At 40.6% G+C, this 27,998-nt stretch overlaps 1 protein-coding gene across 1 annotated transcript in view; it reads left to right on the top strand.

The window, feature by feature from the left end:
* supt5h (SPT5 homolog, DSIF elongation factor subunit) overlaps nt 1-27,998 on the top strand; it is a 60,899-nt gene that overhangs the window by 5,467 nt on the left and 27,434 nt on the right. The window contains 15 exon segments of the mRNA XM_052044393.1: nt 1,273-1,427; nt 1,430-1,462; nt 1,465-1,479; nt 3,753-3,818; nt 14,698-14,767; nt 16,968-17,036; nt 17,155-17,220; nt 17,337-17,367; nt 18,729-18,797; nt 20,538-20,789; nt 22,323-22,412; nt 22,728-22,798; nt 23,487-23,592; nt 24,242-24,335; nt 27,709-27,845. Of these exon segments, the coding sequence (XP_051900353.1) occupies nt 1,273-1,427; nt 1,430-1,462; nt 1,465-1,479; nt 3,753-3,818; nt 14,698-14,767; nt 16,968-17,036; nt 17,155-17,220; nt 17,337-17,367; nt 18,729-18,797; nt 20,538-20,789; nt 22,323-22,412; nt 22,728-22,798; nt 23,487-23,592; nt 24,242-24,335; nt 27,709-27,845 (1,324 nt within the window).

The following is a 27,998-nucleotide window of genomic DNA, read 5'->3' on the forward strand; positions in this document are numbered from 1 at the left end:
TGGACCCCATGTGCCTTAACTTTCTGGACCAGCCTACCAGTGGGACCTTGTCAAAACCCTTGCAAAAGTCCAAGGAAAGCAGCCTATCCAGTCTCTCATAACTGAAATCCTCCATGCCAGAAAATGTTCTGGTGAATCTTTTCCATGCCCTCTCCAGTCAATCATGTCCTTCCTAAGTGCGGTGACCAGAACTGCACACAGTACTTTAGCTGTGGCCTAACCAATGTTCGGGATCAGGTTTATTATCACTGTCTTATATGACGTGAAATTTGTTGTTTTGCAGTAGCAGTACAGTGCAAAGAACATTTTTAAAAACAAAACTATAAATTACAAAATAAATAGTGCGGGGAAAAGAAAAAGGAACAATGAGGTAGTGTTCATGGACCGTTCAGAAATCTAATGATGGAGGGGAAGAAGCTGCTCCTGAATCATTGAGCGTGGGTCCTCAGACTCCTCCCTGATGATGGTAACGAGAAGAGGGCATGTCCCAGATGGTGAGGATCCTTAATGATGGATGCCGCCTTCTTGAGGCACCGCCCCTTGAAGATGTCTTTGATGGTGGGGTGGATTGTGCTCATGATGGAGCTGGCTGAGTCTACAACCCTCTGCAGCCTCTTGCAATCCTGTGCTTTGGAGCCTCCATACCAGGCTGTGATGCAACCAGTCAGAATGCTTTCCACCATATATCTATAGAAATTTGCAAGAGTCTTTGGTGTTTTATAAAGTTGTATCATAACCTCCCTACTCTTACATTCTGTTCCCCAGCTTTTCTACCTGTGCTGCCACACCTGTACGCAGTGGTCCCTCAGTTCCTCAATTATCCCTAAGGACCTACCATTCAATGTATATATCCACCTTTATCAGTTCTCCCGAAGTGCATCATCTCATACTCATTAGGATTAAATTCCATCTGCCATTAGGCTGCCTGTGTATGTTTGCTCACCTCCTCTGTCGAACCACTTCATAACTTCTGTGGGCATCCTAACCAGTTTCTCTTGGACATCATTTGCTTTTCCATGGAAAAAGATTCCCACCCACTTAATCTTTCCAGGTTATTAAATCTTCTCAACGCTGATAAAATTGGAATATCGACTGATTTCAGTTACCTTTAATTTGGTGAGCAGAAGACAAACAGCAGGAGGAACTTGGCGGGTCAGGCAGCATCTGTGGAGGCAAAAGGACAGTTGACATTTCGAGTCAAGACCCTGCATCGGGACTCAATTTTGTGAATCTCGATCTCATCAGTAGTCTGTGTGCTTTTCTGTAATCTAGGGAGGAGGAAGACCATGCAAGCAGGGGCGGCAGCGAGAAAGCAGAGGGAGAAGGAGAGGTAGAAGAAGAGGCAGAAGAAGTTGATGAGGAGGAGGAAGAAGAGGAGGAAGAGGAGGAGGAGGAAGAAGAGGAAGAGTATGATGAGGAAGAAGATGATGACGACCCAAGAAGAAGCCGCGACATGGTGGATTCATCTGGATGAAGCTGGTACTGAACATAATTAACATTTTTATGGTGGCTTTGTATCTGGATTGGAAATGCTAATCAAGTTGCATCGTAATATGATGGATATTTGTATTGCTGCAGATTGCAATGATATATTTTGTAAAAATTGACTCTTTTCTTGAGAAAATGAGGCATGCTTTAGGATTTTTTTCCTTTGTGATGAGATGCAACAGTTTGGTGTTTTTTAATGACTATATTTAAACACTTTATGCTTGAGATTTGCTAAGCTCTAAATTAATTGCTCTTTGTAATGTACTAACCAGAATTTGCACTATTTCCTATGTGCCAAACTATTGCCCTTATTGACAGACTGATGCGGTGACTTCTAAACTGGTGTTTCCTCACCTGAACACATTTATGTAATTTGGATATGAGGTATTCAAAGTACACTTTGTCCAAAGGAAGGAGAAAGCTGGCAGGAGGTTGTCTTCTGCTACTTTGGGCTTGCAGTATTTTGACTGCATTTATCTGCTAAGTGAAATTTCATACAGTCCTTTGGAATTTATTTTCAAATTAATTTGGCGGCAAGCCAGCTTGTGCTCACTTAACATCTGTCATATAGATGAGTGTGAGCAAGGTTCTGTCCTGGCATGAAACCAACAGAAGAGTTGATGTCAAATCATTGACAATAGAACTTAAGTCTGCTGCTCCTGCATTACTCCAGCAAAGTGGTTTCATTTGGAATTGATACAGATATTTTGAATTTAAAACTGTACTGCTAAAAATAATTTCTCCCTTACAATCACTTGAATGGGCACCATCTATGTGCACATGAGAAATACAACATAGAACAGTACAGCACAGAACAAGCCCTTCGGTCTATCATGTTGTGCCAAACTAATTAAACTAGTAATTAAATGCCTAACTAAACTAATCCCTTTTGATTTTAATGAAACTAGTTATGAAACTAATTCATAATGTCCATATCCTCCATTCTCTGCACATTCGTGTGCCTATCTAAGAGCCTCTTAAACTCCTCCATTGTATTTGCCTCCACCACCACCCCTGTCAGTGCGTTTCCAAGCACCCACCACTGTGTGTAAAAAAAAAAAGAAAGGAAAAACTTGCCCCGCACATCTCCTTTGAACTTGCCCCTTCTCACCTTAAATGCATGCCCTCTAGTATTAGACATCTTGACTCGGGGGGAAAGATACCAGCTGTCTATCTCTGCCTCTCATAATCTTATAAGCCTCTACCAGTTCTCCCCTTGGCCTTTGTTGCTCCAGAGAAATCAACCCAAGTATGTCCACCTCTCCTTATAGAACATGCCCTCTAATCCAGGTAAACCTCTTCTGCACCCTCTCCAAAGCCTCCACATCCTGGACTATAATAGGACGACCAGAACTGAATGCAATACTCCAGCTGCGGCCTAACTAGAATTAGTTTGGCTACCAAAATGGCCACCAGAATTTTCTCAAAGATAGTGGGCGCATTCTTGCTGACCAGGTCTTTCTGCCTTGAATTGCCATTTGTGAACCTCCCATGCCTCCACTTTGATGTGAGGGCCAGTCTTGCTGGCAGGGTCATAGTGAGGTGAAACCTTGCCCTTATAAACCGACAAAAGACTCGTTCCAAGTTTTTTCATCTGTGAAAGCTGCAAGTTCTTTCTGATAGGTTTTAAATGACTCTTCATTCATATTTGAGTTTTAAAATTTGAATTAAGTATTTATAGAAAAATCAAGCATTTAAAAAAAAACTTGAAAAAGAGTTAACTAAAAACATTGCACTGAAGTGAATTCATTTGAAGGGAAGTAATTAGCAGTCTGCTTTGCCTCCTAATCTGCAGCCCTAAATCCTTATAGAAAATAATGGGATTCTGATCATGAGGAATTGATAGCATCTATCTTGGTGCAGGAACTGAAGGTGCTCTCCTGCCCTGCTCTATCTTCCCACCACCCCCCTCCCCCTCCCCCCCCCCCCCCCCCCCCCCATTATAATGCTGGGAAATCTTAGCAGGCCTGAGCTCTGCAGCTAACAAGTCTATGCAGTTTCGCGACAGAAATGGCAGAATTGGCTTTCCGAATCTGTCAGTCAGTCAGGAAACGTGTGTGTTTGATAGTGTATGCGCAGAGGTTTGCTGTTTAACCATCTAGATGCTGCTGGTTTAACTTAGAGCCATTAGCATTTGTCAGCCTAAGAAATTGGGTTGTCAAGGTAGCCATATGGTTATCAAAATTGGAGCATATACTTTTCTTTGAAGTAATTAGCCAATTAAATATCAGAAACGTTGAATTCTTTTTTCTTTTTCTTTAAAGATGTGGATGATGAATATGAAGATGAAGATCAGTGGGAAGATGGCGCAGAAGACATCCTTGAGAAAGGTTTGTCCAACGCTAACATTATTTACCTTGGCAGACTGAAATATATATTACGGTGCAATATGACCTTTTCCACCTGTTGTGTATTGGACCATGCAATGTTAAACCAAATGTGTAAAATAATAATTCCATTCATTCAGACTTCACCTACATGCTTCCATCACTAAAAATGTACCAATTGACCATAGTTGACTCATTTGGTCAAATTGTAACTTCTAAAATTAGACTTTGATTGTAGTAACAATATTGCTGAAATTCATGTGGTGTTAATATCTCTATGGTTATGTTAAAATATCCAAGCAACAATGTTTGTCTGAAGCAAATTAATCATCTTATTTGCAGATCCAAAAGCTCATTGTCTGCTAATCATCCTGAGCTAGGTTGGCAGGTATACTTTAGTTGCTAGCCAATTGATTCCTCATGGACAAGATTTTCTTTTTTTTTAATTGAATTATTTTCCTATAACTATATTTCCATCCCCTTTTCTGTAACCGGGCAGTGTGGTGGAGAGCCGTTAGTGCTGCTGCCACACAGCACTGGCCACCTGGGTCTCAATCTTGACCTTGGGTGCTATCTGTATGGAGTTTGCTCTTATTCCCTGTGACTGTAAGCTTCACCTGGGTGCTCTGGTTTTTGCCCACGTTCCAAAGACATGTTGGGAGGTTTATTGGCTACTACCCCTAGCATAGGGTGACAAGAGAGTCATGGGGAGTTGATGGGCATGTGAGAGAGATTAGGGTGCAGGGAAAGCAATGGGGCAATGGAATTGAGTGATTTTCTGAGAATCAGCATGGACTTGATGGGACAAAAGTCAGCCCTTTATGGGGGAAAAGAAATGTTTTACTTTATTGTCTACAACTCTTAGCTTCCCCTATCTTCCCCTTCCCCTATCCTTTCATGTACTTACTTTTCTCTACCATGTTATTCTCTGTGCCACATGTTTTTGCATTACTTTCATGGTATGTGAGAAATGTTGTGAGGGGCTTGGGGCTGGAATAGGGAGCATGTGAATGAGAATGGTTCAGGTGGTTGTCTGTTACTGGCATGGCTTTATTTCATATTGGCGTTTATCTGAGCTGGGTATGAGAAATAGAAGACTGAGCTGAAGTCTTAAGTTGTGGTGCAGGCTGCAGGTGATGAATTCTGATTGAGTATTGATGTGGAATGAATGATTGAATCATGTTGGCCTTGCCTGTGGCCTTTTGCATTAAATTGTCAGTTTAACGTTTTTGCTTGCTTTCTTTAGTTTCTGTGCAAAGGACAATTGAACCTCAGGACAACAAAAGAAGTGTCTCACTGTTACTTCTAATTTCTGTGCACCTTTTTGTATGAGTAGATGTAAATACAGGCTACATGTGCTGTGCATATAAAGGTTAATTGTTTGTATGTAACACAACTTGAATTAGCCAATGCAGAGAAAGCATCCTGTAGTGGGAGTAATTTTCCACTTTAAAACTTTATGAAATGTAAGAAAAATCTAAATTGCCATTTCTATGGCAAGTTACCAGCATAATTTGTGTCAGTCTTGTGCATTCCATGCAATACAACGTGAAATGAATTGCATGGAATTTACAGAACAGAAATCAATAACTTGTCCCAAGTATCTCTATGGATCTTTGCTTCACGTAAGTCTTCTAAAAGACAGTAACTTAACTGACATAAAATTCGGAACAGTAAGAGCTATTTCATCAGTTATTTTTGTCTGGTAAAGTAAAGGCAATTTACATTTTTACCTTGTATTCCTTTTAAGTGTGCCTGAGGGAATCAGTAGAGAGTGCTAGAATTTGGCAAACCAATTCTGTGGTGTAATTAGAGGATTGGCGTACCGTGGTTCCTAAAGCATGCAGACCAAAATGCTTTGAAGTTGCTCCTGCAAGCTGAACTTGTTCCTAGGCAGCAGCTGGAACAAGGTTACCTCCATCCTGAAGTTGGCTTGGGCAAATAACAATAAACTAGGATTCCCATTGCAATCTAGCCAGTCCTGGTAGAATACACCTGGTGGGCAGGATCATACTTGGCCATACAACCCCAAACTCTGCTACCTATGTCCTTACACTGAGTGCATTTGATATGTTTTCCCTAACCATGCACCCTCCAGGGACTTTGCATACCTCTTTACCCCAGTTTCTTTTGTATACATTGGTAATCGTGCCTTCTGCTGTCTTGGCCCTAAGCTCTTGAATTCTCTGCCTAAATCTTTCTGACTGTCTCTTGTCACACTTTAGAACCTCTCTCTAAGCAAGCATTTGGTTACCTTCACTAATATGAAGTAGCTTGGAGCCAATTTTGTTTGATAATGTTCCTGCAAAGCACCTTGGTATCTAATTGCACAAAAGGTGCTATAGAAATGCAAGCTGTTGCTGCTCTGCATGTCATTCAGCATATTAACACCCACTGCTCTGATCTGTACATCAACAATACTAGTGTTGAGTCAGCAGCTGGCCCCCAACACTCATGGGATCAGCCCCCAGGTAGAGTCAGTAAGTTTGTGGAAAGTGAGAGTAGGGTTAGTGGGAATGTGGTAGTTTTGTCCATTTTTGTCCCAGTGATAATAGAGAGAAAAAGGACTGCAGATGCTGGAATCTAGATGAAAAACACGATGATGCTGGAGGAACTCAGCAGGCCAGGTAGCATCCATGGAGAAAAGCAGGAAGTCAATGTTTTGAGTCACGACCCATCTTCAGGACTGAAGATAGGAAAAGGGGAGCCCAATATATAAGGAAAAGCAGGAGCAATGATAGGTTGACAAAAGGGAGAAGGAGAGGTGGGCACAGGGTGGTGATAGGTAGATGCAGGTAAGAGATAGTGATAGGCAGGTGTGGGGGAGGAGGGGAGAACAGTGGGGGATGGCTCAAAGGTAAGGAGGAAAAAAGGGGAGGTAGAAAAAAGAGAGCGGGATTAGGAAAAGAAAAGAAGAGGCATGGGGGATGTGGGGGTTACTTAAAGTGGGAGAATTCAATGTTCATGCATTAAGTTGCAAGGTTCCAAGATGGAAAATAAGGTGCTATTCCTCCAGTTTTCGTTGAGATTCTCCTGGCAGTGGAGGAGGCTAAGGACTGGCATATCTGTGATGGAGGGGGAATTGAAGTGACTGACAACGGGGAGATGCAGATTGCGGTTATGGACGGAGCGCAGGTGTTCTGCGAAATGGTCACCTAGTCTGCGTTTGGTCTCACCAATATAGAGGAGGCCACAGTTGGAGCACCGAATGCAATAGATGATATTAAGAAAGCTGCAGGTAGTCTCTGTCTCACCTGAAGGACTGTTTGGGTCCCTGGATGGAGGTGGTGTAGGGGCAGGTGTTGCACCTATGGCAGGGGCAGTGGAAAGTTCCTGGGGGGGGCGGGGGAGTGAAGTAGGGAGTCACAGATGCATACGAAAGGCAGAAAGGGGTGGGGAGGGGAAGATGTGCTTGGTGTGGGGTCCTGTTGGAGATGGCGAAAGTGGCAGAGAATGATGTGTTGGATACATAGGTTGGTAGGGTGAGATATGACGACAAGGGGGACCCTATCCCTGTTGGGTCTGGGAAGGGTGGGGGTGAGAGCAGAGGTGTGGGAAATAGCAGAGATGCGGGTGCAAGATCTCTTGACCACAGTAGTGGGAAGCCACGGTTAGTAAAGAAGTTGGACATGTCGGATGTCCTGGAGTGGAAAGCCTCATCATGGGGGAGGAGGCAGAGAAATGAGAAAAAAGGATAGCATCCTTTCATGAGACAGGGTGGGAGGAGCTGTAATCGAAGTATCTCTTGGCGTCAGTCGGTTTGTAGAAGATGTCGGTGGATAAGGAATCTCCTGAGATGGAAAGGTCGAGAAGGAGAGAGAGGTTTCAGAGATAGTCCAAGTGAATTGGAGAGCAGGGTGAAAATTTGTGGCAAAATTTATGGAAACGGTCAAGTTCCGCACGGGTGCAAGAGGTGGCACCAATGCAGTCGTTGATATAGTTGAGGAATGGGGCCAGAGTAGGTTCAACGTAGCCAACGAAGAGGCAGGCATAGCTGGGGCCCATGTGAGTGCCCATGGCTATGCCCTTGGTCTGTAGAATGTGAAAGGAATTGAAAGTATTTAGAGTGAGGACAAGTTCAGCCAGGCAGAGGAGAGTGTTAGTGGAAGGGGACTGGTTCTGTCTCTGGTCAAGAAAGAAGCGGAGGGCAGTGAGGCCATCATGGTGGATAATGGAGGTACATAGGGACTGGACATCTATGATGAAGATGAGGTTGTGCGTGCTGGAGAACTTAAAGCTATGGAAGAGTTGGAGACTGTGTGATGCGTCATGGAAGTAGGTGGGAAGGTATTGGACTGGGTGGACAGGATGTTGTCCAGATATGAGTTCCGTGTGCTCCATCCATAACCGTGATCTGCATCTCCCCATTGCCAGTCACTTCAATTCCCCCTCCCACTCTGTCACAGATATGTCAGTCCTCGGCCATCCTCCACTGCCAGGAGAATTCCAAGCGCGAACTGGAAGGAACAGCACCTCATTTTCCATCTTGGAACCTTGCAGCCTAACAGCATGAACATTGAATTCTCCCACTTTAAGTAACCCCCCGCACCCACCATGCCTCTTCCCTTTCCTAGCCTATTCTTTCTTTCTACCCCCCTTTTTTCCTCCTCCACCTTTGACTCACCTCCCGGTGGATCTGCTCTCTCCTCCAAGCCCCACACCTGTCTATCACTATCTCTTATCTGCATCTACCTGTCACCACCTTGTGCCCACCCCAACCTCCCCTCTTTTGTCCACCTGTCACTGCTCTGCTTTTCCCTCCTATATATAGGGCTTCCCCTTTTCCTATCTTCAGTCCTGAAGAAGGATCCTGACCCAAAACGTTGACCACCTGCTTTTCTCTACGGGTGCTGCCTGGCCTGCTGAGTTCCTCCAGCATCATCGTGTTTTTGTCCCAGTGATAGTCAACTTTGACAAATAGTTTTTCCATCAATTTGCCTGTGTTGGGTTCAAGATGTATTGGACAAGTCTGGTAATCAACAGATGAACAAATATAGGTGTGAATGAAAAATCAAAATGCGGAGAAGATGAAACTAAGAATAAAAGTTTAGCTTTTTAGTGGCATTGGGGTGGAATTTGCTTTTGTTTGCAAATGCTAAATGTATCCATGCGGATTGGCTGCCAGTTTTGTTCACCTGTGCACTGAGAAGATGGCACCTGATACTTGCTCAGGTGGTCAGCACCTTCAACCTCAAACACACACTTTTCCTTCAGTATTGTTGAAAATACTTTGTTGCTCCTTGAAACATTAAATATGCCTCCTATGCTTTTTCCACATTGTTGCCTTTGTTATCTTTGCCATGCAGGGTTATGACAACGTGGGGAGCATTCAGAGGTTGCCTCAGTTGTTTCTATATTTAGGGCTGACTTGCACTATTGAAATTTTGATGTGCAGTTATTTAGTTTATTCCTAGGCAGGATAAGAATTGCAATAATGTACCACCTTTAGCCCTTACTCAGATTGTTCTGATACATTCAGTAAATGCATTCAAAATTGTTGGTGGTGTATGTATTTAAAGTGCATGTTCTGGTAATGATATGTAGGCTGTGGCCTAATTTCATATCAAGGAGGTGACTAGGGAACTAAAGGTAAAGGAACCACTGGGAACCAGTGATCACAATATGATTGAGTTCAGTTTCAAGTTTGAGAAGGAGAAGCTGATAACTGGTGTATCGATATTTCAGTGGAACAAAGGAAATTACAATGGTATGAGAGAAGAGTTGGCCCAAATTGATTGGAAGAGTAAGCTAGCTGTAGGGACGGTGGAGGAGAAATGGAAGGAATTTCTACAGGAAATGAGGAAAATGCAGGATAGATATATTCCAAGAAAAAAGGTTTTGAATGGAAAAAAGGCACAAATGTGGATAACGAGAGAGGTAAAGGCTAAAATAAAAGCAAAAGGGGCGGCGTACAAAGAAGCAAAAATTAATGGGAAAACAGAAGACTGGGAAGCTTTTAAAAAGCTGCAGAGAGAAACTAAGAAGGTCATCAGGAAAGAAAAGATGAATTATGAAAGGAAGTTGGCGGATAACATTCGAAAGGATACTAAGAGTTTTTTTAAATACATAAGGAGTAAAAGAGAGACACAGGTTGATATAGGACCAATTGATAACGGTGCAGGAGGTATTGTAATGGACGATAGAGAGATGGCAGAGGAATTGAATGAATATTTTGCATCGGTCTTCACCGTGGAGGACATCAGCAATGTGCCGGTTAGTCAGGAGTCTCACGAAATGGAACTGAGTTCAGTTAAGATTACTAGGGAGAAGGTGCTAGGAAAACTAAATGGGCTAAAGACTGATAAGTCTCCCGGACTGGATGAGGTGCATCCCCGGGTTCTGAAGGAGGTGGCTTTAGAGCTAGCGGAGGCATTGGTGATAATTTTCCAGGAATTGATAGATTCCGGCATGGTTCCGGAGGACTGGAGGGTCGCAAATGTAGTTCCGTTGTATAAGAAAGATGGGAGGCAGCATAAAGGAAATTACAGACCTATTAGTCTGATGTCAGTGGTGGGAAAATTATTGGAATCTATCCTCAAGGATGGGTTACAGAATACCTAGAGGCACAAGGCAAGATAGGTCCTAGCCAACATGGTTTTGTGAAGGGAAGATCTTGCCTGACCAACCTATTGGAGTTTTTTGAAGAAATCACAGGTAGGGTGGATAAGGGAGAGGCGGTAGATGTTGTGTATTTAGACTTTCAAAAGGCCTTCGATAAGGTGCCTTATAAGAGACTGATTAATAAGATGAGAGGTCATGGAATTACGGATAGGATAGCAGAATGGGTGGAGCATTGGCTGGTTGGCAGGAAGCAAAGAGTGGAAATAAAAGGATGTAGTTCTGGTTGGTTACCGGTTACTAGTGGTGTGCCGCAGGGGTCGGTGTTGGGACCGCTCCTTTTTACCTTGTACATCAACGATTTGGATAATGGAATAAATGGTTTCGTGGCTAAGTTTGCGGATGACACCAAGATAGGTGGAGGAGTAGGGAGTATTGAGGAGATAGGAAGGTTGCAGAGGGACCTAGACAGTTTAGGAGAATGGGCAAGGAAATGGCAGATGAGATTCAATGTTGAGAAATGTGCAGTTGTACACTTTGGAAGCAGAAATAAGCGGGCAGATTATTATCTAGAAGGAGAGAAAATTCAAAGTACGGAAGTGCAAAGGGACTTGGGGCTACTCGTGCAAGATACCTTAAAGGTTAACCACCAGGTCGGATCGGTGGTGAAGAAAGCGAATGCTATGTTGGCATTCATTTCGAGAGGTATAGTGTATAAAAGTAAGGAAGTGTTGATGAGGCTCTACGGGGCACTAGTGAGGCCTCATTTGGAATATTGTGTGCAGTTTTGGGCCCCACATCTTAGGAAGGATGTGCTGACGTTGGAGAGGGTTCAGAGGAGATTTGCGAGGATGATTCCAGGAATGAAAGGGCTTATGTATGATGAGCGTTCGTCGGCTCTTGGACTGTACTCACTGGAGTACAGAAGAATGAGAGGGGACCTCATAGCGACATTTAAAATGTTGATAGGAAAGGACAGAGTAGATGTGGCTAGGCTGTTTCCCTTGGTGGGTGAGTCCAGGACCAGAGGGCACAATCTTAGAATTAGAGGGTACAGTTTCAAAACAGATGAGGAGAAATTTCTTTAGCCAGAGGGTGGTGAATTTGTGGAACTCCTTGCCACGTACAGCAGTGGAGGCCAGATCAGTGGGGGCGTTCAAGGAGGAGATAGATAGATATCTAAATAGTCAGGGTATCAAGGGATATGGGGATAAGGCTGGAAATTGGGATTAGAATAGGTTTTTTTTCCTCCCCATTCCCCATTTCTTTTTCCCTTTTCCTTGGAGCAGACTCGATGGGCCGAATGGCCTGCTTCTGCTCCCTTGTCTTGTGATCTTGTGATCACAAGATAATTCAATTGGAGCATGAACATTTGAGCTATTTTTAAAAGAAAGCATAATTTTATAACATTCTGTTTTTGTATACAAAAATTACTGAATAGAAATCCCTTTATCATTGTAGTGCTGATACCAAAAGGACAAATTACAATAGCAAAGAACTGATGCAACCTAATTTTGCACTGTAAAATGTTAAGTATCTAATTTATGAATTCCAAGGGAAACATGTTAATTAACACATTTTTCATTTGTATTAAAGCGCAATTTTAGAATTTCTAATTCTAAAAATTATTTAGATTTAAATCCACTCTCTTATACCTCTTCAAAAAAAATTAAATTTTGATATCCTTGGTTTATGTATGGGTCAGCATTTTGGAATTAATTTGGTGCAGAGGTAGACCCGAATCAAATGACTGTCGGAGTTTCTTCATGCGTATATTTGCATAGATTATTTATAGATGCAATTAAAACCTTGTAAGCATACAACTTCTACTATGTCCAACCTCTACTAGGTTAATGATATTTTTGATTCTCAATCCCAACAATGTTTACTCTTGCAAGTTGTTTTGTTAATGTTTCTAATTCTGTCTTTCCAAGATAGCTACAGGCTTTAGCTACTATGTAACTCTGGAACAACTTACTGAATTCAGTAGCTGTTTTGCATATAAATGCTTTAATGAACTAACTGCCCAATACTTTGGAAAATTTAGTCAAACAGCTAAAATGCTTTGTTTTATGCCAGCAAGGACACTTTTTTTTGCACTTCTTTCCCCACTGAATGAAATATCTCGGTATTGTCACTGGTAGCACTTCAGATGTCAATGCAGGTTATGATCACTGTGATCAAATGAATCAGAGAGCATGCGGTTGGAAACTAAGAAATGTTCAATTGGACCCGAGTTTTAATAAAGAGCTGGTGTAAGATTTGTTTACTGTGAGTGCTCTTTATGAACAAAACCATTTTGCTTGTGTGTATTTTTTTTTAAATTTTTTGCGTTTAAAACATCACACATTACTGCTTATCTGCCATGTTTTAATTTTTATCCTTGCACTTTTGTTTCCCATTGACCATGTGATTTTGGTGGTATTATTTGGCTCTTTACTGTGTTGCCTTCTGAACAGAAGAAATTGAAGGTATGTACACAATTCAGCATTTGCTTTAAAGCTTAATACTTATTTAGGGCTTAGAAATTACGCTGTATGAATGTTATCACAAATCTGTTCTTTTCCTGTTTAATGGATGATCGATGAGTTTCAGAAAATCTATTAAAGTAAAAGCAGGAATTTCATTGGGGGATGTTAAGCATTTATTTCGGCAACCACTAACGTGTTATAAAAGTATGCACACTTATAAAATATTCTGATAGTAATATTTGCACAGAATAATTTTGAAGCCCTAGTATGTTCTAATACAAGCTTTGAGTTGATTTGTGGGATTTAATTTGAAATTGTGTAGTTACTAAATTAAATTGTCTGGTAATATATCTTTTCTTTTTGAAGCAACATACCATCTATTTTTTTAAGTTGTTTTGATTGATGGGATGTTAAAGATCAAAGTCCACTACTGTCTCTTAATTGGACTGAGTTTCTCTAGTTCTGTTCATCTTCCTCAAGGATTGGGTATAATGAAGAGGGATTGGAAATGCTGCTTATGGTTTTTGGTCCTTTTTTTAATCATCATGTTAATTGTTCTTCAGTGATGTCTGAAGCACTTCATTTTCCCTCTTATTCCCAAAAAGAAATTGTTTTTAGTTTAAGTAACAGAATACACTAGAAAGATAATGTGGAATGACACGTTCTTGACTTTCTAATGTAGATTTTTAAAAAAAAAAATTTTTTTTTACAGCGTGGTAACAGGCCCTTCCAGCCCAACGAGTCCGCGCTGCCCATTTTAAACCCCCAAATTAACCTACCCATATGTCTTTAGAATGTGGTAGGAAACCGGAGCACCCGGTCCTTTGTCTGACTAAGTGTTGGGCACCCTGCTGTAAGATCTTCCACCCATAATCTGTTGTGTTTGCAGCCTAGGATAATTTGTCTATTTGCTTTTTTTTTGTGTGGCAAAACTTGGCAACCTTGTGTTTACTTTTTTTACTTAGGAATCATTGAATTGGGAATTGTTCACTGTTTTGTCATCTTACATAAAGAATGGAGTTGCTGAAAACGGGTTGATTCTTGTGCATGCTGATTGATCAAGCAATTCCTCCTCTTTCTCCACATCCCCCCCCCCCCCCAAACTGAAAACAGTCTGTCTAAATATATCAGATTTGTAAATATGGAAATCTTAATTTTATTGGAACTTCAGAACCAAAGCTGACTTGAACAGGTTGCTTTGTTCACCCTACAGGCTTCATTTGCACAAATTAAAACATGGGATTCAAGTTGCATGGTTATCCATTTGTAGTATTTGCTATGGGTGAGATGTTTTTATTAGTTATTGCAGTGTACAAAATGCCAGCCTTGTGTGTGTGAATGCATTCACAATACCACAGTATGAGTGTATTCTTATTGTTGATAACAGTTACATAAAAGCTTTAGTTCGCTGATAAAGTAGTTTGATTCAGTTAGTAATTTCCAAGTGCTGTGGAAAAACAGGGAGTGATAACTGTTGATTGGAGTTGAACCATGCTTTTAACCTATGCATGTTACTTAAGTTAAAATCTAGAAGCATTTGCAAATTATTCTTCACAGTCCAAAAATGTGATTAATTTATTTTTAATATTAGGATTTCTTGAATATAATTTAGGATAGACACTACTCGTGATGTGATTTAGCCCTCCGATATCGGTTTGAGCCCAGGCTTCCGTTTGGTTGATAGGACACACTGATCTGTTTACCATTTAGAAATTTTCAACTTTTGTTAAGTGGGTCGCTACTTAAAAGGGTAAAAGTCAAACCATATGTCTCTATCTAATTTTTGGTGGACCTACAGGGGTTGATGTGTCATTGAAATGTTGCCTCTTTATTCTATTTATTGTATTTTGTAGCCTCCAACATTGATAACCTAGTCCTTGACGAAGATCATTCAGGAGCAAGAAGATTGCTGAATCATTGGAGGTAACTTATCCCATTTCCCTTAAGTGATGGAAAAAACCTTCTTATTATCGGCATATCTCCCTGCATCCTCCACTCCCACTCCCACTTCCACACCCAACACTCAACAATATTGGAAAAAGAAAGGCTGAAGAATAATTTTTATGCTTTTGCTTTACCTCTTTCCGTACCTTCCCGTGGTGACATAGCTGAGATGGGGATTAATTTTTGCATTCGTAGAAGGTAAATTACACATTTTCTTCTAAGGCTTCATAAATTGTGATGCCCAAAATTGGACGAAATACTTCCAATGGCTTAATGTTTTACACAGTTTGAGCAAAACTTCCTTGCTTTTGTATTCCATGCCTCTATTTAAACATCACTGGCTTTGTCTATTCTGGCACCCATTTTCATGGCTATGTAGCATTTTCACAGATGTGTGCACAGGAAGAGTCAGTATGGGGTACTAGACTTTGATGTGAGGGAGGAGACAATCTGAGAACAACAGGGCTTCCCACAACAAATACACATCTGTCAGAGGTATGGAGGCATGCAGGCTAATTCCCGACTTTTTCTGGGGAATCTCCTTGATAGCTGCACTTGCTTTGGTGCTGCTCCTTCAGACCAGACACTCAGGCAAAGTTTATTTGAGCCTTCAAGAAGGATATTGACCTTCTGCAGGCTTGTATCCCCCTGTTAATGACTTCTCTTGAGGCTGGTCTTTCAGTTGCTCATGGAACCCATCTTTGGGTATGTGGTTTTGAGGCATTTGCTTAGTTTGCCTTAACCAGTAAAACCTATGAGTATTTAAGATCACTTGTATGAACTGTAGGCCAGTGTTCTTAAGGATTATTGGTGAAATGTTGATCCCACACACCAAGGATTGTTCAGTCTGCACTTCGCTTTCTGTGATATAGCTTAAACGTCCATAAAATATTAGGGACACAAACTTGATGTACTGATACCTTGGACCTCACTGATAGATGCAATAAATTTGTCAGAGGTCATGGAGGCTTTGCCAGTGTGCATATCTGATTCTCCGTTAAGGTTCAGTGAGCTGGTAACATTTCACTCAAGGTACCAGAACTATTCCACATTTTTAAGTATAGCACTTATTTTAACATTTTAACTTATTTCCATCTTGTTAGGCAATACATTTTGGTAGCTTTTTTTTTGCTTTGAATGTTGTTTGCCATGTGACTGCCCATCTCTCAAACTTGCCCATATTCTCTGGGTTTCTAACTGTTTCTTATTGTTTACTGCACTTTAAGATTCACATCTGCAGATCTTAAACTTGTTTCTGGCATTCTCAAGTTTGATTTAATAGCCTGCCCTAATCGCCAGTGGTCTTCGTGCCTCTCCTTCCAGTCTGAAAGACAAGCATTCACAACTGATTCCCTCCCAAATCTTTGGCAAAATCTGATTTCTTGGTAAAGACAAAGCACTCTTTTGAGACCTGAGTCATGACTTCTGTTTCCCGCAGGATAAATCAAATTTGGTCTGTCTTTCCAGGCAATGATTTTTTTAATGTTACTTTGTCTTCAGAAGATTTTTTGAATTCCCTTTGTTTCCACAATGTGCAATATTTCAGATAGAATAATTTGTGCATGTTTACAGATGCCCGGTGATGGGCACGATACCAGAAAGTGTCATGTTGCACATGGCACTACGTCCAGTAAAACACTGGAACTTTAGGAGAGCAGAGAAAGTTATCTAACTTTTTAAAGCATATCAAAAGATCCTACACAATATATAATAACTAAAGTCACCATCACTGTGTAAGCCAAATTTTTTCCGAATCGTATCTACAGAAGAAGAGTTTGCTGATACATTTATTCTGATATATCATTTTTCATCAAACTCTTAAATGTTAATATTTGAATTTCACAATTATACTTCATAGTTCTGCACTTTTAGTGCAGGAAAAGCTTTGTAATTGTTCATGCCAAAGTTATGGACTTCTTTATTTTCATTTTAATTTGGTGTTTGCTGTTAATGTCAACTGCTCAATGAACTTTGGTGGTATAATTGGATGAAAGCTCCACCCACACAAACTTGTAAAACCCAGGCAGCAGCTCATCTTCCAAGTTCTGAGCTGTCCTAGTGAGGTGTGATTTAGTTACAAGTGGAAGTGAAAATCAAATTATCATGGTATGTACTTGTACTTGTTAATGCTAATGTTACTTAAATAATGCTGCAGCCAAAAATTCATTGTGTTTTGCAGAGACAAAAGAGAAGAGGAACTTGGTGAATATTATATGAATAAATATGCCAAGCCAACTGCAGGAGATCAGTAAGTAATTCTATTCGAACACACATGACAACTCTTGTGATTCCATTCCTATTGTATTATAGAACTCGAAGACAAATGTAGAAGTTTGGATATAAACTACCCTCTCTTGTATTTTTAGCTTCTATGGTGCTTCAGATGAACTCTCGGATGACATCACACAGCAACAGTTACTACCTGGTGTAAAGTAAGTAACCCTTCAGGAAAAAATGAGCTTTTGTACATCTATATTAATTCTTTTCAACATTTGACAGCATTTGTATATCCCTGATCTAATTCTATTTTTTTCCTCCATTCACACAGAGATCCCAATTTGTGGACTGTGAAATGTAAGGTATGGCTGTTTACAAATGTATATTGAATGCTTAAACCTGTATACCTTGTACATTTCTGGACAATATGAAAGTAACGTCAAAATGATATGAATTGCAGGAAATACTTATATAAAATTGCACAAACATCTAGCAACAACTGATTGTTCTTTTAATTATCAAACCATTCCAATGAATGCATATGGATATCTTCCTTTTTCCTAAGACATGTTTTCCCTCCACTATAGTTGTCGAGGCTCTCAACCATGTTTTTCTGCACTTCTGCTCTCTCCTTTCTCTTTCCACTGAGAGAGAGGATACAGCTCCCCTTGTCCTCGCTTTCCATTCCACCAGCTTCTGCATTCCACAGAACATCCTCCATAATTTCTGACACTTCTAATGTGATGGCACCACCAGTTACATATTCCCCTCCCCTCCCCTCCTTCAACATTCCAAAAGGACCGTTCCCTCCATGGCTCCCTTTTTCATTTTTCCATCTCCACCAACAGTTCCTCCCTCTCACATGGCACTTGCCCTTGCAACCACAGGAGGTATAACACTTGCCTTTAAACTATTTCCCTTCTCACCATGAAGAGACCCAAACACACATTCCAAATGAAGTAGTACTGCTTCCATTTTAGTGCTGGAGAAATCAAATGCAGGTCAGGAGACTGCTGTGCAGAATACCTCTGTTCAGTCTGCAAAGGTATCCTCGAGTTTTAGTTGGCTGTCATTTCAGTTTACTGTACCACTCCCACTCTGATCTCCTGAGCAAAGTTTCAACAAAGTTCAATGTAACCTTGAAGTTGAACATTCTATCTTCTGATCAGGCTTGTTACAGTCCTTGGGACTCATTCAACATTCTTGAATTCAAAGATAACCAGCTTTTTCAGTTCCGATGGAAGGTCATCAACATGTAATAGATGTTGCCCAATCTGTTGACTGTTTCTTGTACTTTATTTCAGATTTCTAGCATTGCATTTCTCATGTTTTATTTTTCCTCTCTCCTCTGTTCTTGTTCTCTTTACATCTCCATGGACAGATCAGCTGTAATTAAGAAGCCTTCACCACTCTTTCTCAGCCAGCACCAACACCAATTGCCATTCACTCTTTGTCTCTACCCTTTGTTCTCTTCTCTGTAATTTAAAACTTGCATGATTTCCAATTTTCCTCTGTTCTGATCAAGGTCGTGGGTCTAAAACGTTAACTGATTCTCTCTACACAGAAGTGCCTCACCTTTTGAGTATTTCTGACAGTTTCTGAATTGTTACTGTGTTTGACTCAGTTGTCAGCTTCCTTTTTTTAAAAAAGACATACATCTATGGTTTGTGGATTGCTGTTGGTAAAATTTTGGATTATTTCAGTTTTCTTTCCCCTTTTCCAGATTGGTGAAGAACGGGCAACTGCCATTTCCCTGATGAGGAAGTTTGTTGCCTATCAGTATACAGATTCAGTAGGTACCTTTTCATCATTATTCAGCACCAAATTTAACAAAGTTGGCCACTGTACTCATACTAGACATACGTGGATAAATTTTTCTATTATTCTTGCTGAGGATTGTTTTGATTTTTCCCTCCCTGTTTCCCAAGATTGTTTGGTTTATATAGTAGTTTGCTTGGAATATCAATTAATTATCAGATGCTTAGAAAATGACTCGTGTCGTCTTCATTCATCATGAAGTATGCACCTTTTTAACCATTCCCTTCTCAAAAGTACTGTGAAGCCACATGTTAGAGATGTGGATATCCATGTCCTATTAAATTTACTGAGATGTGGCTTCTGTTTGGTGTTGATCATAGCAATGTATTTGAAGTGATGCACCCATTATATCTGGCAGTTCGTGGGTTCAAGTACATCAACAGGTTGTTCAATTTTTTCCCCCTTCGGTTGCCTCTCCATTTTTTTGTTTGAAGGAATGCATCCATGCCTCTATTGCTAGCAGCATCTTTCAGATCTTCATAGTCACGTTAACCCATATTGTGCATCTGAGGCAGGAGGTTTTGAGTTCATGGCCACATCAGTGGCAATCAGAGGCAAGCATGAAGTCAAAGTGATCGTAATCAGTTTGGTACTGAGGGATTCTATAGTGTGTAAAGTTCCATTATGACTAAAGGACTGCTCGTTGGACAAGATTATAAACTGAACTGTCTTTTTTTTTACACTCTTCGCTGGATATTAAAGGACTATTAGTATTTATATATTCATAGAAACATGCAACATGAAGCAAGGCCCTTTGGCCCACTGAGTCCATGCCAACCATCAAGCACCCATCCATACTAATCCTGTTCTTCCCATCTTCCCCTCAACACTCCCAGATTCTACTGCTTATCTACATACTAGGAATAATTTACAGTGGCCAATTAATCTGCCAGTCTGCACGTCATTAGTGTGTGGGAAGAAACCTACCCAGTCACAGGGAGAACGTGCAAACTCCGCACGGACAGCACCAGAGGTTAAGATTGAACCTGGATCATTGGTGCTGTGGGGGCAGCAGCTCTACTGGGTGCACCACTGTGCTGCCCTTTCAAAGAAAAGCAGAGTGTTCTCTCAGCATTTGCCTTGCTCTGAGCATTTTTGCATTGCACATCTTGTATTAAAACAGACTTAATTGGCTTCAGACGTACTTGCCTATAAAATGTTCTGTGACGTTGAAAAAATTATGTCAATGTAAGTCTACTCCCTTTTCATCAGTTTGTACTGTTGTCAAGGTAGCAGTCAAAATTGGTCTTGTCCACCATTGTATCTATTCACAAACTTTGTAGGTGAATAACAATCTGCCAATCCCTTTGCCATGCTGAAATATTGATGTAATCATTATTCCAGTTGAGATGAACCAGCTTAGCAAATAACAGAATTCATCAGACCATCTCCTCTGTATGGGTTACGCAATATCATCTTTAAAAAGAGAAAATATTTAGCCAGCATATATTTCTTTTTATGTGTTAACTTTCCCAAATCGTCTCTGCTTCTCCAAATCTTGTAGAAATTCTCAGTTATTATTATTCATTTAAATTTTTTTTTCAGATCCTTGAGAGGTGTACATTCCAAGCATGGGAGGACTTGTTGTGCATGAGTGTTTCTTGGCAGTTTTTGTCTTCACATTCTTGTCTGCCATATTATGAATTTAGTGTTTGGAATGAGCTGCAAGCTAATTAGAATAAACTTTTTTTTTGTTTTTTTTTTCTACCTCTAGCCACTCCAGATCAAGTCTATTGTTTCTCCTGAACATGTGAAGGGATACATTTACGTTGAGGCATACAAGCAGACTCATGTGAAGCAGGCCATTGAGGGTGTGGGGAACCTCCGGATAGGGTTCTGGAACCAGCAGATGGTCCCCATCAAGGAAATGACAGATGTGCTGAAGGTGGTGAAGGAGGTGACCAACTTGAAACCCAAGTCTTGGGTTCGTCTAAAGAGAGGTCTCTACAAGGATGACATTGCACAGGTAAAGCATACTTTTTTGCAGCTTGTCTAACATAGTGGAAAAAAATAGCCTGAATGTATTAAGTGGACACTTTTGGGAAAAAAAATATTGCAGGTACTGTGTTTTCTGAAAGTAGAACAGTGCTGTCTGATTTTCTGTAAGCAGACTTTTTCTTCTGTGGCCATTTTTCATATCTTTTTAGGAACATTGTGTTCAATACTTCAGGAAGGATGCCAGTGTGATGAATATAGAAATTTGCTTGAATTGGTAGCTGAAAAGAGGGTTATCATTTATGTGGAAAGACCAGAAGTGGTGATATTATTCTCCTTTCACCACCAAATATCTTTCATGTTTTATATAGCTGCTGTTAAACTCAAGGTGTTTCAATTGATTGTACAGGAGAAAACTGTTTTGGATGGTGCAGCTGGTAGAGCTGTTGCCTCACAGTGCTAGACACCAGAGTTCAATCCAGATTGCCAGTGCTGTCTGTGTGGAGTTTGCAGGTTCTCTCTGTGACTGTATGGATTTCCTTCTAGCTCACTGGTTTCCTCCCACATTCCAAAGCCATGCGGGTCAGTAGATTAACTGGCCACTATAAATTGACCCTAGTTTGTGGGTGAGCAGTAGAATCTGAAGGTGGGGGTAGGCAAGGAAGAAATAGTGAGAATATGGGGAGAATAAAATGGCATTAATGTAGGATTAGTGTAAATGGGTGGATGATGGCTGCTGTGGACGATGGTCCGAAGGGCCTTTTCCTGTGCTTTTGTCTATGACTCTCATCTTTGCATTGAATGTAAGAACATAAGGAATAGAAGCTGGAGTAGGCTGATGGGCTCCTTGTGCCTGCTACACCGTTTACTAAGGACGTAATTGGTCTTTTACCTCAGTGTGACTTTGCTGCATTAATCCCCTTTCCCTTAATTCCCTTAGTAGTGTTGGCAGCCAGAAGACACACATTTAATGCACCTGGAGAACTGTGCACAGTTTTGGTCCCCTTAATTAAGAAAAGATAAACTGGCATTGGACCAAAAGAGATTCACAAGACTAATTCCTGGGATGAAAGGGTTGTCTTATCACGAGTGGCTAAGGAAATTAGGTGTATATTTTTGGCGTTCAGAAGACGAGGGCTGATATTACTGAAACATAAAGGAACCTGAGGGGGCAGGACAGGGTAGATGTCAAGATATTTCCATTATGGGAGAATCTTAAACAAGTGATTGAAGTTATACGATTTGGGCGTTGACATTTACAACTGAGGTGCATAGGCACAACTTCTTCCAGAGGTTAGTGAACCTCTGGAATTCTCTACCACGGAGGTTTGTGGAGGCTAGATTATTGGGACATGTAAAGAGGCAATAGATAAATTTTTGAAACATCATGGTATTGAGGGCTGAGGAGAACTAGCAGAGAAGAGGAGATGAAACCTGAGGCAATTCAGCTTTGATTTTATTGGGTGCGGGGCAGGCTTGAGGGGCCAAGTGGCCTATTCCTCCAAATGTCCTTGCAGTTCTGCCTCATTTAAACGACCTTCAAAGACTTGCTTTTTCTTTCCAGGTGGACTATGTTGAGCCAAGCCAGAACACCATTTCTCTGAAACTGATCCCAAGAATTGATTATGAACGCATCAAAGCTCGGATGAGTTTAGTAAGAACCCAGTTACATTACTACTCTTCTCTGCAGTGGAATGAGGCTGTTTCTGAGTAGTCTGTGTGCCTTGACATTTAAAAATAAAGCTGTGTGTACTTGGCATTATCCAAGCAATATAGTTGTGAATTGGGAGAATTCTGCTGAAGCTAAGATTCTCTCCTGCATGAAATTTCTATGGTTCTATGAATATATTCCACTGAAGATTTGGTTTGCACTGTTGTTTAGTTGCTGCTTGATTTTTGAAATGGAGTTAATGATAATCTAGCACAATAATTAAGTCAAGTGTTTAATAATTTAAATTTTGACCCACAGAAAGACTGGTTTGCCAAAAGGAAAAGATTTAAGCGGCCACTTCAAAGACTGTTTGATGCAGAAAAAATCAGGTATGATTTTAAAATTCATTTGCTTTAGAATGATATGGTGCAAGTAATTTGGATGTATCTGAATTCTAAAGAGTGATTTCAGGGAATTTGAAGAAGACAGTTCATTAATAGTCTGGGTAAGTCATGGGACCGTAGACTAATTTGTGGTATCAGGATAGTCCTTTTGGAATCAAGTTGGTCTCTGATTTCTGATACTCATTTTTGTCTTCAGCGCCTTGCTTGGACCTTAACGTTATTGTATATGAACAACATCTTTCATAAGGATAGCTTCCTTTCTTTGTGCTGACGCTGAGTGTTGGTACTTGTATAGTGGGTAGCAGCCAGCATAGAAGAGTTGATGGCCACCAAAATAAAATGAAGTACATTGAAATAGTTTTAACACAACCATTGTGGCATTTTAACCATAACTCTATAGATTTCTTACTGCCAGTTTTATGACATTGGAAATATCAAATATCATTCACTGGTTTATACACCTCTAATTAGAACTTTTTCACAACTCCAACCAAGATAAATGTAATGGGAATGGGTTGATAAATTTGCTTGGTCTTATTGTCTTGCATTGAAGCTACACACAACTGGATTCTGTTACTTTGTCTACAGAGTGATCTCAATTAACCACTATATTTTCTGTTGGGCTTTCACACCATTAATCTGTTTGAATTGTAATGTTCCAATAACTACACAGATCGCTGGGTGGTGAAGTTACCACTGATGGAGACTTCCTGATATTCGAGGGCAATCGCTACAGCAGGAAAGGATTTTTGTTCAAAAGTTTTGCCATGTCTGCAGTTGTAAGTGATGTCTCTTGTTGAATCTCTTTATGTGACATTGTGGTTTGAAATCTTGCATTAAAGTGCATTTTCCCAAGTTATCCAAGCTGCTTTATAGCTGTGGGTACTTCATAAACATACTACTAGTGCTAAATAGCAGTATCATGAAAAATCAGAGTACCCAGTCTAGGAAAGTTGTATTGAATCTCCAACCTTCAAATAGATGCTGGTGAAGTCTTGTTGCAATGTTTAATGTAATTAAGTAGTAATGGTCTTGAGTAACGCATGCACATTCTGTAAATCCAATGTTCACTTCCTGTCATATTAAACCAGACCTTTGCCTGGGTCTAGGGTTGTGCAGTGCAGATTTCTTAACCTGTTAGCTGAGTGAAATGAAGATTATCTTTGAAAATAGAGTATCATTTAGAATTTCAGCTTTCATTGCTTATTAAAGTGCTACATCTACCTTAGGCAAATTTTAACTAAATTTAATCTTCCTGCTCCTCCCTCCCCATCTACCGTTAGTCTAAATTAGACTAACTACCAAATAAAACAGTGCAATTTGCACTCTGTTGAGGTTATTTGACTGTTCAATTAACACTGGTAATGTAACAAAGGAGCTTGTGCCTCTTGTGTTCTACAATTTTTGTTGGTGTTTGGTATATTACAGATTACAGAAGGAGTTAAACCCACACTTTCTGAGTTGGAAAAGTATGAGGATCAGCCAGAGGGCATTGATCTGGAGGTGGTTACTGAATCAACAGGTATGTGCTTTGCTTTAAAGGGAGAGGTTGCAGAGTTGCAATCTAGGGATTTTGCATCTTGGTTTTCACTTCTCTGCAATAATTTCTAGTTTGGAGACACAAGAAAATGCAGATGCTGGAACTTGGAGCTACATTTTTTTGGAGGGGTGAGGGGAGTGAAGTCAACACGGTTGATGTCACGTCAGCAGTTGGAATTTTTCGGAGGCAATGAGGTTATGATTTCAAGTTCAGTCTTCCCCAACATCTGTGTTAGTGTTTGCAGCATTTGACTGAGCTCTAGATGTTAATAAATCCACTGATTAGGTTGAGGTGTAAAATATGTTGTGCTGGTATTCAGCCTTTGTGCCTTTGGATTAGGGAGAGGAAAAGCTGGATAGGTTTCCCTTTGCCGATTGCAAGGTGAGAGTGGCAATTGCGAGTGAGAATGCAATAAAACTAGGCTCTGTAATCTAATGATATTGGATGTCAGTTGTAATTCAGTTGGTAGAACTTTCAATGCATGTCAGAAAGTTTGAGAGTTCAAGAACCACTCTAGAGCACAAAACTATAGGTCGACACTACGGTGCAGCTCTGACGGTGCTGTATTGTCAGAGATGTGAAATTTCAGAAGAAACATTAAAATGAGATTCATCTGCTCTTTCAGGTAGTATAAAAGACCTCATGGTGCTATTTGGAGAGGATGCTGTCCTGGTCAGAAATTACCACTTGGTCTATGCCATTAAAAGCTTACCTGGTCATTGTTGCATTGCTCACTGACCAGATGAAGGGTCTCGACTCAAAACATTGACTGTCCATTTCCCTCCATAGATGCTGCCTGACCTGAATTCCTCCCGCATCTTGTGTGTTGCTCACGATTCCAGCATCTGCAGCCTCTTCTGTCTCTATTGTTGCATTGTTGTTTGTGGGAGCTTGCTATGTGTGAACTGGCTGCTGCTCCTGCAATACAATAATGAGTGCTCTTCAGCGGCACTTTGGTTGTATTTTGGAATACCCAGAAATTTTGAAGAGTGCTTGGTAAATGCAAACTTGACTTTTCATTCTTTTACCCATGTAGTTGGTGGTTAAATAGCCTGAAGTATGGACCGTTGTTGAAATACTAAAGGGGATGCAGTATTTGTGAAAATAGATCCTCTTAACTTGATCCCCAAAGTGAATGGGAAGGAAATTTCATTGGTGTAGGATAACAAATGGGTAGAATGACTCGGAGACAACCAGTGTCTATAAAATTTTCATAAATGTCTCCAAGGTTATAATGATACATCTAGAACCTTGCACAGGGCATGTTAGAAAATTTAAATGTATGTAAGAAATATTGTGTAAATTTTTTTGAGCAGAACCCCTTGTTTTGAAGGGGCTATGTGGCTGACTTTTTAGGTACTGAAAGGAGGAATAGTCATTCAATAATGTGGTGTACTGAGAAATCCAGCCTCCCAAGTTTTTTTCCACAGTTATTCCACTGTTGTGGTTAGCCACAGTTTGAAGTATTTTCTTGTTACTGTGTCACAAAAAGTAGTGGTGTGTCAAGTATAGTGATGTTTGTGCAGTGGTCATTTTCTAAGTGTCAAGGAAACAATGAAGAAAAATATAGTAGAAACCTGTAAAGGCTGGCTAAGGAAAGACTCCCATTCAGTTACTATTTAAAAGGGTTTTGAAGGGATAAACCTAGCATATTATGGAGAACGTAGAAGTAGGTGTACACATGCAGCCCCTTGTGCCTGCTCAGAATCGTGACTGATAATGGCTAATCCTTTAACTCCCTGCCACTTTCTTACACTTAACTTTCCAATATTTAAGAATTGTTAGATCTCTTGTCTGAAATATATTCATTGACTGAGTTCTGCTGCCCTCTTGGGTGGAAAATTCTAAAGATCTATTACCCACCAAGATTTTAAAAAATCTTTTCATTTCAGTGTTGAATGGCTGAGACCTTATTTTGGTTGTAGGATGGCCATCCAAAGGTAACATCAACCAATTGGCCCTGCCAACCTTATAAGAATTTAGTATGTTTCGCTGAGATTGCCATTGTCTTTCATTGTAAACTTGGAAGTGTTTGGGCCCAATCTGTTTAATTTTCCCTTGTAGAATTCCTATTGTGTACAGTTTTGGTTGTCCTATTAAAGGAAATACACCATTAAACTGGAAAGAGTGCAGAGAAGATTTACAAGGGATGCTGCCAGGACTTGAGGGCCAAAGTTATAGGGAGAGGTTGGGTAGACTCGGACTTCATTCCTTGGAAATAGGAGACTGAGGGATGACTTTATAGAGGTGTATTAAATGAGGGGCATAAATAAGGTGAATGCACATAGTCATTTTCTCAGGGAAGGGGAACTAAAGACGAGAGGGCATAGGTGAGAGATGAAAGATTTAAAAGGGACCTGAGGGGTAACCTCTTCATGCAGAGGGTGGTATGTATATGGAATGACTTGCCAGAGAAAGTGGTTGAGGCAGGTACAATAACAACATTCAAAAGACATTTAGATAAGAACATGGATAGGAGGGGTTTAGAGGGATATGGGCCAAATGCAGGCACATGGGACTGGCTTGATGGACATCATAGTCGGTGTGGGTGAGTTGGACTGAAGGGCCTGTTTCCATGCTGTATTACTCCATGACTTTATGACTCTAATAATTCCGCCCAAGTACCCCCACCTCATCCCCAAATCCCAGGAATCAGTCTGGAACCTTTTGCTGCACTTCTCTTTTGCAAGTTTATTATTCCTTAGGTAGGGGGACCAGACTTGTACACGACATTCCAGCTGTGATCTCACTGGAATTTCATATAATTGGAACAAGATATCTCTACTCTTGTCCTCAGAACCTCTTGCAATCAAGACCAGAATACTGTTTGCCTTCCAGGTTGCTTGCTGTATCTGCATATTAACATCCAGTGATCTGTGAGCAAGCACGCCTGGATTTCTTCAACCACCAATACATTTCAATCTTGTACCATTTTTAAAAAAAATAGTTTTTTTTCTACAAAAGTGGATGATCTCGAGTTTCTCTGCATTAGATTCCATCTGCCATGCCCTGACCCATTCACTTAACCTGTCCATTTCTTCACAAAGCCTCTTCCTGTGTCACTTACCAGCAAACTTGGCACTGATGCAGCATCTCGTTAGCCACAGCCTTCCAACCAGGAGTTGGCCCATTTATTCCTACACTGTAAATTCCTTGAAGGTAAATGGGAAACCAATATCAGAAATATTCAGATTGGGCATATTAAGGTTATTGGTGTTACAATCCTCCAGCATACTCAAATTGCTGCAGTGGAGGCAGTGTGTCATTGCAAGCGAAGATTGTGGTGGGCTAGGTGTGGTTTTTGCCATTGCTTGAATTTTCAGTTTCCTAAGTCGAATGTTGTGACATTTTTCAGGCAAAGAAAGAGAACACAACTTGCAACCTGGAGATAATGTGGAAGTTTGCGAGGGTGAATTGATAAACCTGCAAGGGAAGATTTTGAGTGTGGAGGGCAATAAGATCACAATTCTGCCCAAACATGAGGATCTGAAGGTACTGAAAATTTAGCTGAGAATCATTTGTGGACGACTCATCTCTACTAGTGAACAAACAGTGTATCATTAACAGTGGATGTTTTTACTTGTGCCAATGTGATCTTTTCAATTACTTGTAGCAACCAGCTTTTAAGCTGAGCCAGATTGTCCA

The sequence above is a fragment of the Pristis pectinata genome, chromosome 35 (genome assembly GCF_009764475.1).
Source record: "Pristis pectinata isolate sPriPec2 chromosome 35, sPriPec2.1.pri, whole genome shotgun sequence".
NCBI classification, from domain to species: domain Eukaryota; kingdom Metazoa; phylum Chordata; class Chondrichthyes; order Rhinopristiformes; family Pristidae; genus Pristis; species Pristis pectinata.